General features: G+C 47.0%; 1 protein-coding gene across 1 annotated transcript in view; it reads right to left on the bottom strand.

Moving 5' to 3' along the window:
• The window catches only part of MYZAP (myocardial zonula adherens protein), a 115,287-nt gene extending 102,347 nt beyond the window's left edge, over positions 1-12,940 (bottom strand). Inside the window, exon 1 of the mRNA XM_068963685.1 lies at positions 12,871-12,940. Coding sequence (XP_068819786.1) covers positions 12,871-12,936 — 66 coding nt within the window. The 5' untranslated portion in view covers positions 12,937-12,940. The remainder of the gene's footprint in view (positions 1-12,870) is intronic.
• Positions 12,941-13,788: the final 848 nt, after the last annotated feature.

The following is a 13,788-nucleotide window of genomic DNA, read 5'->3' as shown; positions in this document are numbered from 1 at the left end:
CATCAATGGATGAGTAGGTAAATAAAATGTGTATATACATAGAACAGAATATTTACACGACCGTATAAAGGAACAAAACTTCTGACACATGCTATGACATGGAGCAACCTTGAGGACATGATGCTAAGTGAAATAAGGCAGTCATGAAAAGACAAACCTGTATGGTTCCACTTACACAGGGTCCCCAGGGTGGTTAAATTCACAGAGACAGAGAGAAGAATGCTGGTCGCCAAGGACTGAGTTATTCTTTAATAATATGGAGCTTCAGTTTGAAAAGATGAAAGACGGATGGTGGTGATGGTCACACAACAGTGACAATGTACTTAATGCCACATGATGCTTATTCCACCCTATTATCGCAGCCTGATCCTACTGTGATATATTCTGGAGAGAAGTGGAAAGTGTGTTGCTTTTTATCCTGCCATTAAAAAACACCACCAAAGGAAAAAAACAGAGAGTCAAAGCAGCATCCAGAGCGCCCAGCCCACAGCCCCACACACTCATGAGAGCACAGCCTGTCCCTGTTATGGGTGGAATTCTGTCCCCCTACAATGTATACATAGGAGTCCTAACTCCTAGTACCTCAGAATGTGACTTTATTTGAAAATAGGATCTTTATAGTGGTGCTTGTCGTTCAGCCACTAAGTCATGTCTGACTCTTTGCAACCCCATGGACTACAGCATACCAGGCCCCACTATCCTCCATCATCTCTTGGAATTTGCTCTAATTCATGTCCATTGAGTCGGTGATGCCATCAAACTATCTCATCCTCTGCCACCTTCTTCTCCTTTTGCCTTGAATCTTTCCCAGCAACAGGGTCTTTTCCAGTAAGTTAGCTCTTTGCATCAGGTGGCCAAAGTATTGGAGCTTCAGCTTCAGCATCAGTCCTTCCAATGAATACTCAGGATTGATTTCCTTTAGAATGGACTGGTCGGATCTCCTTGCAGTCCAAGGGACTCTCAAGAGTCTTCTCCAACACCACAGTTTAAAAGCATCAATTCTTCAGTGCTCAGCCTTCTTTATGACCCAACTCTCACATCTGTACACAGTAATGAAAAAATGGAGCTTTGACTATATGGACCTTTGGACCTTTGTTGGCAAAATAATGTCTCTACTTTTTAATATGCTATCTAGGTTTTTCATAGCTTGTCTTCCCAGAAGCAATCATCTTAATTTTCTGGCTGCAATCACCGTCTACAGTGATTTTGAAGCCCAAGAAAAGAAAATCTGTCACTGTTTCCACTTTTTCCCCTTCCAATTGCTGTAAAGTGATGGGACCAGATGCCATGATTTTAGTATTTTGAATGCTGAGTTTTAAGCCAGCTCTTTCACTCTCCTCTTTCACATTCATCAAAAGACTCTCTAGTTCCTCGTCACTTTTTGCCATTAGGGTGGTATCATCTGTGTATCTAACTAAGGTTGTTGATATTTCACCCTGCAATCTTGATTCCAGCTTGTGATTTATGCAGCCCGGCTTTTTACATGATGTACTTTGATACATGTACTTTCACATGATGTAAGTCAAATAAGCACGGTGACAATATACAGCCTTGACTTACTCCTTTCCCAATTTGAAACCATGTACAGTTCTAAGTGTTGCTTCTTGATCTGCATACAAGTTTCTCAGGAGAAAGGTATGGTGGTGGGTACTCTCATCTCTAAGAATTTTCCAGTTTGTAAAATGAAGTCATTAGGGTAGGTCCTAATCCCAAATGACTGGTGTCCTTATATAAAGGGAAAATTGGAAGACACACATGCATACAGGGAGCGCACCATGTAAGCAAACAAAGGAGATGGGCCTGAAACAGATTCTGCCCTCACTGCTCTCAGAAGGAACCAATCCTGTCAACACCTTGACTTTGGACTTCCAATCTCCAGAATCAGGAGACAATATATCGCTGTTGTTTAAGTCACTTGACTCGTGGTACATTTTTTTTTTTTTACAGCAACTCCAGTAAACTAATACATACCCCCCAACCTGTTCTCTAGTCGCAGTTATGCACTGGTCCACAGGACAGCCTCTGAGAAAAGCACCCTGGATCCAAGAAGCCCACAGTTGGATACGATTGTAAAAGACCTTTGACATCCAATCTGCCAGCCTATGAAGGGACCTCCTCATCCAACAATATACCTGGCAGGTGGACACCCAGCCTGAGGGTAACATTTCCCCTGTAAAGGTGAGAGCCCATTTGGAACACACATTAGCACCTCCGCTCTCACCACTGCCTTCCTCTGAGGTACCCCATTTTGCTACCTGATACCTCTAACTTCCTGATAACGGACTTAAACAGTGCTTCCTCAGACCTCCTACCTAACAGACCCAGGGTACCCTCAGGAACTGTAGCAGAATTCCCTCTGCTCTTCATCACCCTGACTGTCCTTTCTTCTGCACTAAACAATCCAGTCCTTTCAGCCACAAGATTTGGTTTCGAGATCCTTCTCCATCTCACTCTTCTCTGGGCAAGCTCTGGCTCCAGTGACCCCAGGGAGAGACGTGACCTGACCCGCAGCAATATCACTCCCTCTTACATGGCCAACTTTGCACGAAACCTTCAAAGCGCATTGCCAGTCATGCTGGTCATAGAGAAACCAAGCCATTCTGGCAAACAGCTCTCTCAGCTGACAAACAGCACTGACGGGAATCCGAGGGTCTCCAGAAAGAGGTAACCCTTTGACTTCAGGCCACATGGGCTAACTCACACCAGGCAGGTAATCCAAGTCTGTGATGCTCAATAACCATCTCTGGTAGGCCAGATCCGATCCACAGCAGAGTTTTGCAGAGAAAAGGAAGTACTTTTCTCTTGTACCATACCCTATACCACACACACACATGTGCACACAGAGATACACATCTGCACAGGTGTACACACATATTCACAGTTTCCAACACCTACTAGGCTGTGCTGACTATGAGCAAGCTATTTGATCTCTCTGAATCTCAAGAGTAAAATACAGATAAAGGAAGATTCTGGCACATAGTGAGCTTCTATCACTGTTAGATATTTTTATCTAAATAATGTCATCAGCCTACAAGCTCCAAAATGATATAGGCTGACTTGGCTTTCTGGCTCTGCTTTCCATGATAAAAATAATTTGGCCAATCGATCTAGAGGGAATTAGTATAGCAACTGATAGCTTTATAGGCTGATTGCCCTAGAGGAGTAATCCCTAATGGCAATCATTTTTTGAATAAACTGAAAACCAGAAGAAAAGACAAGGTCCAGAAGGGACCCCATGACTCCAATCACTCAAAACTGAGAAGCCTCCTCCCCCTGATGGAGACAGTTCTTTATCTGTCCACCCAAAATGCTGATTTCCCTCAACACACTTTCTGCATCTCTCCTCAGGCCATATTTACACTATGGAACACAAATTCACAGGCTAAAGACAATGCATTTCTTCAAACTATCAGTTTTACCTGCTGATAGATAATGAATTCAAACAAAACAAGAATGTAAAATAAACATCTAACTTCAAAGCTAACCGGCAGGTGCGCCAGGCGCTTGCGGCTCCATCCACCCCTGTGCAGCGTGTTTACTCTTGTCATTAGGAGGGCCTTTGTGGAAACCTGAGGGCATGGACTACACGTGGTGCTTACATTCTGGAATCAGCGCTGATCCACAATGGACTGACGGCACAGATGCAATTTAAATCCAGCTTGAAACAGGATCAGACCCTTAGTAAGATGCTCAAATGTACTGTCATGTGAAAAAAGACAAGTGCTGGGAAAAAATAACCTGTTCTGTTTTTAAAATACACTCTGATAATTTGTATATATTTGTGGGGGAAAAATGTCTTTAAGGAAACATGACTACCTGCTGGTGGTGGTGGTGGTGGTCTTTTGCAAAGTGGGATTTCTGCAATGTCTGCACCTGCTCCAAGTATGTGTACGTTTTTAAAATAAAAAACATAGTAGGGACTTCCCTGGTGGTCCAGTAGCTAAGACCCCACGCTCCCAATGCAAGGGGCCCAGGTTCAATCCCTGGTCACAGAACTAGGTCCCACAGGCTTACTGGATCTAAGATCCCACATGCTGCAACAAAGACCTAGTGAGTGCAGTCAAATAAATAAATACAGATAAATATTTTTAAAATATCTTAGTAGTCAGAGAGGGCAACCCACTCCAGTATTCTTTCCTGGGATATCCCATGGACAGAGGAGCGTGGCAGGCTATATCTTAAAGGGTCACAAAGAGTCAGACAGGAGCAACTAACAGTCAGTTACAGCAATAATAAAGATTGAGAGGGACTATATCAGAGACAGAGAAAGTTCTGCCAATGCAGGAGACATGGGTTCCATCCCTGAGTCGGGAAGATCCCCTGGAGGAGGAAATGGCAACCCACTCCAGTACTAGTGTGGAAAATCCCATGGACAGAGTAGCCTGTCGGGCTATAGTCCATAGTGTTGCAAAGTGTTGGACATGACTGAAGCACCTTTGCACAGCACAGCACATATCAGATGGGGCGGAGGCGGGGGAGGTCCTCAATCCTTCCTAGACCCACAGGACTGTTTCAGGAGCAGCAAAGAGAACAGCCCACAGGTCTAAAAGGTGCTCTGAATTTCTTAACAGAAGTACTAAGTAACCCCTGAATGCACCTGACAGGATGACCCTGTAGAGTTTACCTCCATTAGTCATTCACTTTCAGGAATCTCCCCGGGGGAAAATCTCCCACTGGGTAAGATCAAGGCAGATCAAGGCTTATCTCTCTGAGCATTTGATGATGCTCACTGTCATGGTTTCCTGACACTCAGGTACATAATACCCTGAGTAGCCCAGGTTGGACAGTATCTGAGAGGCAGGTAAGGTAGTTGGTCCCAGGGGTTCCCATAGCAGCTGGCTCCACCTTGTGTTCTGAACATCATGGGGAGCTGAATCTTATTTACCCTGAACACTAGTCCTGGACCTGCCATCCTCAAAATCAAAAGTCCCTTCCAGTGGATCAAAAGCAAGAAGATGGACTCAGTGTACTTCAAGTACTGAGCACCCACTACTTGTAAAACACTTAAGGGCTATGAGGGTACCAATATGGAAAAAAAAGAGCCCTGCCCAAAAAGGCTCATAATCCAGAAACATATCCACTCAAGGCAACATCACAACCAATACAATACCAGGCAGACAGGGAAGTGTGGTTAAGGCATATGGAACTGCACGTCTGGGTTCCAATTCTGATTCTGACACCTACTACCTGTGAAACCTTTGGAAAGCTACTCCATCTTTATTGTTTCAGTTACTTCAGTAGTAAAACTCAGTTAACAATAGAGCAGAAATGACTCTCTTGGGATTTTTGCAAGAACTCTTTTTTTTTTTTTTGGCCACACTGAGTAGCATGAAGGATCTTAGTTCCCCAACCAAAGATCTAACTCATGCCCTCTGCAGTAGAAGCATGGAGTCTTAACCACTGGACCAGTCCCTGTGGCTAGGCTTTAATAAACTACTACATGAAAAGGGCTTAGAATAGTTTCTGGCACATAAGACGCATTCAGTAAATCATCTTTTTTACCCTGGGAATTTAAGGAGGAAAACAGTCATCTAACGGAGGTGGAATATATCAGAAGGGTTCTAGAGATGACACGTCAACTGCGTATGGAAGGACAGAAAGGACTTCCCAGGTCAATGATGTTGGAAGAATCCATCCTCAGAACGAAGTGAAGAAGTGAAGTCGCTGAATCGTGTCTGACTATTTGCGACCCCATGGACTGTAGCCCATCAGGCTCCTCTGTCCAAGGGATTCTCCAGGCAACAATACTGGAGTGGGTTGCCATTTCCTTCTCCAGGGAATCTTCCCAACCCAGGGATTGAACCCAGGTCTCCTGCATTGCAGGCAGACGCTTTACCCTCTGAGCCACGAGGCATTCATTCCAATCGGGCCAAAGACACAAACAGGGCATATTCTGAGAATGGTAAATAGGCCCACAGCCTGAGCAATATTGGGAGAAGAAAATGGCCACACAAGTAGGGGCCAAATTCTTAACATCCTACAAATGCCTGATAGCGAAGCAAGGCCTCTAATGGAAGACATCGGGGAGCCATTTAAATTTCTAGAGGAAAGGACTATTGCTCAAATCTGAGTTCAGTGATTCAACAGCAATTATTGAGTACCTCCTATTATGTTCCACACCCTACAGCATGGACTGGAAGGGGAAAAATAGGGTTCCCAAGCAGGCTTTGTACCTAACTGCTTGTGTAGCCCTTACAGCACTCAGCCTAGGATCCACATGTAATAGGCCCTTGCTCAGTAAATGTCAGCATGGGCTTCTTTCTAGGTTGAACTAAAACACAGTAAGGAGAATGTGCTTGACACTCCCCAGAGAGCCTTCCACTTTCTTCAAGCCAATCCCCACAGGAGGACAGCAGGGGAAGGGCAGCGAGCATTCAAGCCTCCTCCACAAGAAGATCCACAACCGAGCCCTTGTCTGCAATCAGGGCGCCTGGGAGCTAAGCAGGCCTCTGGGGACTTGTTTCTGACCCACTCTGTGGAGGCAGAGGGCTGGTCCCTGTCTAGCGGGGACTCTGCCATCCACGTACCCTCATGCTCTCAGCTTCAGTATCCAGGCTCACCTGCGGGAGAGCTGCCCATCTCAAATAAAAAGGGGTGGAGAAGATGACCCAGGGAGGTGCTGGGTTTGCTCATCAGTTTACAAACATGGATTTCCCTACGGAAATGAGCCAAGTGCATGTACATTTCCCTCGGGCGCGGTCCACTCTGTGACCGTGGGTCCCTGCTCAGCGCCACCTAACAGCAGATGGTGTGGCCACTATGGCTGCGGCTGGGAGGTCAGTCTCTGCTCAGCACAAGCATTAAAGTCTCTGGGACAGGCAGGTGGAACAGGGCCCGCCCCGTCTGGAGGGGGACTCTTAAGCATTGCTTTGACCCTGAGCTTGCAGGCCTGACCATCTACATCAGGGTGAGGTACACTTTTTCTGTAAAGGGCCAGATAGCAAATACTGAGGGTATGCAGGCCCTGTAAAACCATTCTTGGCTCAGAGTATACAAAACAGGCCAAGGGCTGGGTCTGACTATGGGGTCATCACTTGCCCACCCTGATCTCCATACTTAGATACTTCTTACAGGTGGTGTAAAGTGTCCTGGTGCCCACTTTCCTGCCACAGCTGATTCTGGACAAAATTCCTAAGTAGGAGGACAGTGACTTTTCCCTCTTGTTCTAGCTGGCTCTTCTGTACCAGGCTCACCATGTGCCCCAAATGCCAAGACCCAGAGAGAAATCGCAGGTCAATGAATGCACACAAAGACACCAGAGTCCTGGCATGTTAGGACTCTCCCGTCCTGCCCCCACCTCCACCGTGCCTTTCCAAAAAGCCAAAGGGACCTTCCAGAACATGGACCCAGGATTGCCTGCATGTCCAAGAAAGCTATCTGAGAGAGCAACCCCAGAAGGATTTCTGATCCTTGGCCACATAGAATCACTCAAGGAAGCTTCCTAAACAATGCTGATGCCGTTCTCTCCTTTCCGAGGTTTTCATCTAGACGGCCTGGGGTGGGGCCTAGGTGGAGGATTTTAAGCTTCTTGGTATTCCATGCGTAACCAGAGTTGAACCACTGACCTAACCAAAGGAATGAAACTTCGACAGTACAATAGCACCTGGACTATTTGGAGGCCTTCCCAGAGCTGTCAAGATACTCACCCAGGCTGACACTCCCATCCACAGGGCACCTGCTTCCTGCCCAGGTGGGCCAGAGGTCATGGGCTGGCTTCATCCCAAGCTTCTCTTCCTGTTTTCCCATTTGCCAACTCAGTGTCAAGTATGGCTGCTTGAGGACCCTGGGGACACTCTTCTTTCTAAGCACCTATTACACCAGGCCTGGGAAGGGAGGGTCCTTAAACCTTCTCCTCTAGAAGTTAATCATAGGAAGGAGCAACGATGAGGGTCACAAGCCTCTAGGGGAATACAGAAGAGGGGGTTCAGGCAGGCTTCCCAGAGGAGCTGACCCTTCATCAGAAAAGAGGCATGAAAAATGGCAGAGGTGAGGAACAGCATCAAAGTCTTGGGGAACAGCAAGTAATTTGGTACATCTGCAAAGAGTATTCATGAGGAGGGGGCGGGGAGGGCAAAGGCCCGATCAGAAGGCCCTGGGTGCTAAATTAGGGGGTTGTACTTGTTCCTGGCAAGACCGAAGGGGCTCTTAAAGCAGAAGAGTTAGGTAGCTGGATTCTGCATTTTAGAGAGACACACTGGCCTTAAAAGACAAAGAACAGTCAACAGGGTGACTGAGATTCAGGAAATATCACTTATCTAAGGAGGAAAAAGAGGCAAACACCTCTGTGTTACTATCCTGTGTGCCGGGTGAGATGGGACCATTTTTGGCTGAGAGACACGACTGCAGAAACAAGGAGTAAGGCACATAACTGCTGAAAGTACTTTAAATCAAAACATTTCAACATAGTCTCTAGTCAGTTGGCCCAGGACCCACAACTCCCTGTGTTCAGCTCTACAATTTTTGAGGCTGATATGAAAAGGTTTCATAAGTGACCAGAAGCTCAGTGGTAACACCAGCCTCTGGATCTCGGATTTCCTTAAGACTCCTCAGAACTCAGGTCCCTTCATCCTGCATCTGACACAGCGAGATGGGTGAACCAAAGCAGAGTAGTCAGGACACTTTTTTTTCTGAGCATATAACTATTAGTTCTGAGTGGCAGAGGGCCTTTGGCTGAATCCTGGGGACACCAGGTTCTAAAACTCCTCAACTGGGCTCAGGAGGGCCCAGGGGAGCAGCCAGCCAGTCTTCTGGGTACTGCAGGCCCCCTGCCAACCCCCTCCCTGGGGAAGGCTGCAGCCAGCTTCCTTCCACCAGACGCTGAGTTCCCACAATGCTCTGTGTCCCTTCCTCAGAGCCCAGTAGGACAATATGGAAGTTATGCTCACAGATGTTTCTGTGAAAGGAAAAGGAAGTGAGGTAAACACCTGTCTGATCCATTCACTGGCCAGCTAAGGAGAATTCTTTGAGTCAATCAGACAGAAATGGGACCCAGGAGAGTACCGCCTGAGTGAGGAAGTGATGACTGGCCAGCCCATTCCAGTTTTTAACAGAGGAAGACTCTGCCAAATAAAAAAATTACTGGCAAAAGCAGGCCAGGAGACAGTCCTTGCCCTCTGGCCTTCCTGGATTTGGTTTCATTTTTTAATGTGCCATGGAGGGGCCATGACACCAATAACACCAGTCAACAGTCTCCTATTATCAACACAGTGTGATGCTGGGGGAACCCTTGACAAGTCTATCATCTCACACCACCCTCACCAAACAGCTAAACCAGTAATATTTGGCTGCACCAAGCAAAAATGCCTTCCCTTCAAAACACACACCCTGGCTACACAACTGCCCTTCCACTGCAAAGCTTCACTCAGCGTGATTCACTGCATTTACAAAATTCCTTTCAAAATCACAGAGCAATGTCAATATTTTTTAAAACATTTTCTCCCGTTCTCCAAGGTCATCAATCGATCCATGGTTATTCTCCAGCCAATTTATCTTCCTGCTGTTGCCATAGATAAAACTATTTTTAGTGCACAACAGGTATGAAGGCAGATTTTTTTTTAACTTTACAACCCCTGTTGGTTGGCATCCATAAATGCCTCTCAGAGGTTTATCAGCTGACAGACATTACTCTCCCATCTGTTTGGTGTTTGGTTTTTTTTTCCCCTCGAGAGATTTCAGATAAGGAGGAGGTACAAATTGTAGGTGGCAGCGATTAAACGAAGGCGAGCTAGTGACAGTCTGGCCTGGCTGCGCCACCCTGGGCAGCTGACTCCGAGAGCTCCCTGCTCAGTGTCAGCTGTCACCACCATTTCTGGTTGGCCTGAAGGCCTGGCCGGACACATCCCGGTTCCCCAGCAGTCCCTAATTTGGTAAGCTCTTGGGATGAAACAGAAACGTTATTTTAATGGCTAACGTTTTACTGCACAAGGCCATCGCTTGTGGCATATCAGAGAGGAAAGACAAAACAATATAGAGTTTACTGAAAAACTTTCAATTTAGGGTACACTTTTCACTTGTTTGGTCTACAACTTTATTTTTAAGACATCCTATCCTTGTTTATCAAAAACAAAATAAGTGTTTTGCCCTAAAGCAGGTCCAATACATCACTGTTAAACAGTATATGCCAAGAGTTCCATTTAGAAGAAATGATACTTCCTTTTTTCAGTATCTCAATGATGTCACTCGCCTTACAAAGTCTCGCTCCATCCTGCAAGACTAAACACAAACGTCTGCTGCAGAGGGAGGCCTTCCTCAGAAGCCTCAAGAAGGACCTTTCCTTTTAGCTTCTATGCAACCTGTCAACACTCTACCCTACTGTTACAACCATCACTCTGTATGATGGTAGTCTGGGACAAATGTCGATACCCACAGGTAGAGTGGACCCCAATATCTAACCCTTCATCACACAGAAGGTCTATAGACATTGTTTAAAAATCAATTAATCAATCAGAGATCACAGTTTCCACAAACACACACAGTACCAGTGCCATTTGCAAATTCTGAACAGAGTTGGAAATTACAAGGAAATCTTTAGTTATCTTCTTTGCAAAGCAAGTATCCATGTCCTCAAAGTAGTAGCCTTACACGGTCTGACTCAGGGCACTGACCACTTCAGACCAAAATATTTCAGATGTCTTACTCAAAGGGCAAAGCCTTCTCAAGAGTGTGTTCATTCCATCAGCCACCACAGTACGTATAGCTAAAGAAATCCTTGAAAGTAAATATTTGAAAAAAAAATCTTCAGAAAGGTTATCTACTATACGAATCACATTTGCATCCACCCATATCATTCTAGCCACTCAATGAGTATCCACTCTGGAAGGGGACCTAGAGAATTTCACACAATCTGGTCCCACACAGGATCCTGTCCAAGCTCAGGGCTGGCTTTGCAGTGACTTCAATCTTTCTCAATCATAATTATGTGCCAACTGAGAAGGATTTCCACAGAAAAAAAGACAAATACCCATCCTGGTGTAAGGCTAGGACTGTGGTTGGAAACCCACTTGGACCTAACGGGAATCTTGCTTTATGAAGCCGACGATTGGCTTCCGTCAACCCTAAATGTCTGGTGTTCACACACATCTAAACCTATCACTTGGCCCAGACCCAGGAGTAACACAGAGTCCTTCTGGAGACAAAGAAAAACAGCACTGAAGACGACTGCTAGTCATGTGGGTGAGGTATGTAAAATGAAACGAGCGCATCTATAAGACTAAAAAACAGACAGGAGTATCAAAGGGGCCCTGGCTTGGACTTAGCCACCTGTTTAGCCAAACACAGGGGAAATAAGTTGGTGTGGTTCAGTTGCTTAGTCGTATCCAGCCCTTGGGACACCACGGCCTGTAACCCACCAGGCTCCTCTGGCCAGGGGATTTCCCGGGCAAGAATACTGGAGTGAGGAGCCATTTCCTTTTCCAGGGAATCTTCCCAACCCAAGAATCGAACCCACATCTCCTGCATGCAAGCGGTCTCTTGCATTGCAGGGTGGATTCTTTACTGTTTGAGCTAGGTGGCGCTTATGGTAAAGAATCTGCCTGCCAGTGCAGGAGATACAAGTGATGTGAGTTCAATCCCTGGGTCAGGAAGATCCCCTGGAGTAGGAAATGGCAACCTATTCCAGTATTCTTGCCTGGAAAATTCCATGAGCAAAGGAACCTGATGGGCTACAGTCCATGGAGCTGCAAAGAGTCAGACACAACTAAGCAGGCAGACAGACACAGGGAAATAGATTAGAGAAGTTTCAAGCACAGAAAAGACGCACTGAGATGATGAGTACTGAACATCATAGTGAACAGATGAAACTACAAGGCACAAGGAGATCCAACCCGTCCATCCTAAAGGAAATCAGCCCTGAACATTCACTGGAAGGACTGATGCTGAAGCTGAAGCTCCAATGCTTTGGCCACCTGATGCAAAGAGCTGACTCACTGGAAAAGTCCTTGATGCTGGGAAAGATAGAAAGCAGGAGGAGAAGGGAACAACAGAGGATGAGATGGTTGGATGGCATCACCGACTCAATGGACCTGAGTTAGGGCAAGCTCTGGGAGATAATGAAGGACAGGGAAGCCTGGTGTGTTGCAGTCCATGGGGTCGAAAAGAGTCGGATATGACTGAGCAACTGAACAACAACAACAAAAAAGGCACAAACCAAGGCCCTGGTAGTGGCCTGGGGTACCAGTCTTGGAAAAGATACAAAATGGGAAAGATGTGGCTAGTGATTCTTTCACGGAGCACCTGGAGCAATGAGAAAAGATGCAACAAAGATGGCAAAGAAACAGCACTTCCAAAGGGCAACCTAGGTGGAGATGGTGCCCACTGTGCTAATATTTAAATCAGAAAGAAGAGAGCACCTTGTATAAACCCAGGTCCCACAACCCGCCTACTGGGTGGCCAACTACTAATCCCTACTTTGTAAAATGAAGCCTACCTTAGTTAAGACCATTCCAAATCAGTGTTATTCTATCACAAATGGTGACAAGTGGCCCTTTCTTTTCATCTCTGGAAGGTGGAAAGTTTGTTTAAAGACATTCATCACCTTTGAGTCTCCAGATAGGGATAATGCAGAAAGTTCCCCGTGCTTTTTTAAAAACTGTGCCATCAATACACTTGGCTTGCTAGAGGAGGCAGGAAGGGAGAGGAAATCTCTGGGAATTCCAGAAAGTCCCCCAAGTCCCCTTTCGAGCCCATGGGGTGCCTCTGGGGCATAGAAAAGAAGGGGCTTGCTCAAGGAGCTGGGACAGAACCTAAAACTGAGTCCAGGTGGAGTGTCGGGGCCGAGGGACCGGTTTCGCGCGTCTCCATCCCCAGAACCCCAAGTGGAGCTGGCTGGACGGGGAAGTGGGACAGCAGCAGCTCCCAATCTTAGCTACTCACCCTCCTGCTGGGCGCCCCGGAGCTGCTGCCCGAGAGCAAGGTGACCGTGGACGTGGAGCGCAGCATCCCGCAGCAGCGGCGTTGGTGGCGGGTTCGGCGCGGCGCTGCTCCCGGGTGTAATAAGCCGGCGGGAGGCGGGGAGGGCGGGAACCGCGCAGGCCACAAGCGCCGGCGGGGCAGGGCGGGGGCGGGGCAGAGACCGGGCCAAGGGGCGGAGCCGGGGCGGGGCCCGTGCACTCGCCCGACCCGTCAGGCTGCATTTTCTCAGGAGAGCGCAGACCCAGCAGAAGTTGGTCACCAACCTTCCCCCACGGTTCTGCGTCCTCCCAGGGTCAGTCCTAGGACAGGACTGAGTGCCTACCATGAAGGCCTCCCAGCACTCAACACAATCTACCAATCCACCAATCCCCTATCCTGTGGAGTTTGCAATCTGGTGGGGATACTGAGAAATGACAGGTGTCGGTGCTTTGGTAGAAAAGATGATACACACAGGACCTCGCAATGTGGCCTTAGGAATTAGCCGGTGGAGGAAAAGTCTTCCCAGAGGATGTGATGACTAACCTAAGACCTGAAATACACGCAGAAGCAAGCCAGGCATAGAGTGTTCATTACACCTGCTCATGTTTGTTGAATAGTTACTGCGACCCTGACTGGGAAGTACTTTGCATGTACTATTAACTCATTTAATCCTCACAACCACCCTTTGAATAGGCACTATTCACATTTTGCAGATGAAGACACTGACTCACCGAGAGATTAAGTAACAGAGCAGATGTCCCACTGCCTGGAAAGCGGCAAAGCTGTGATGGACTCCACAGTCTAAGCCTAGTGCCTTGCTTGTCCTCTCTGCTGCCCCCTAGCAAAGAGAGGAGGGAATTACAGGCCAAAACAAACTGCGTGGAAAGATGGCGAAAGGCA

The sequence above is a fragment of the Capricornis sumatraensis genome, chromosome 2 (genome assembly GCF_032405125.1).
Source record: "Capricornis sumatraensis isolate serow.1 chromosome 2, serow.2, whole genome shotgun sequence".
NCBI lineage: Eukaryota > Metazoa > Chordata > Mammalia > Artiodactyla > Bovidae > Capricornis > Capricornis sumatraensis.
Note: the sequence above shows the minus strand (reverse complement) of the source record. Positions and strands in the feature narration are given on the sequence as shown.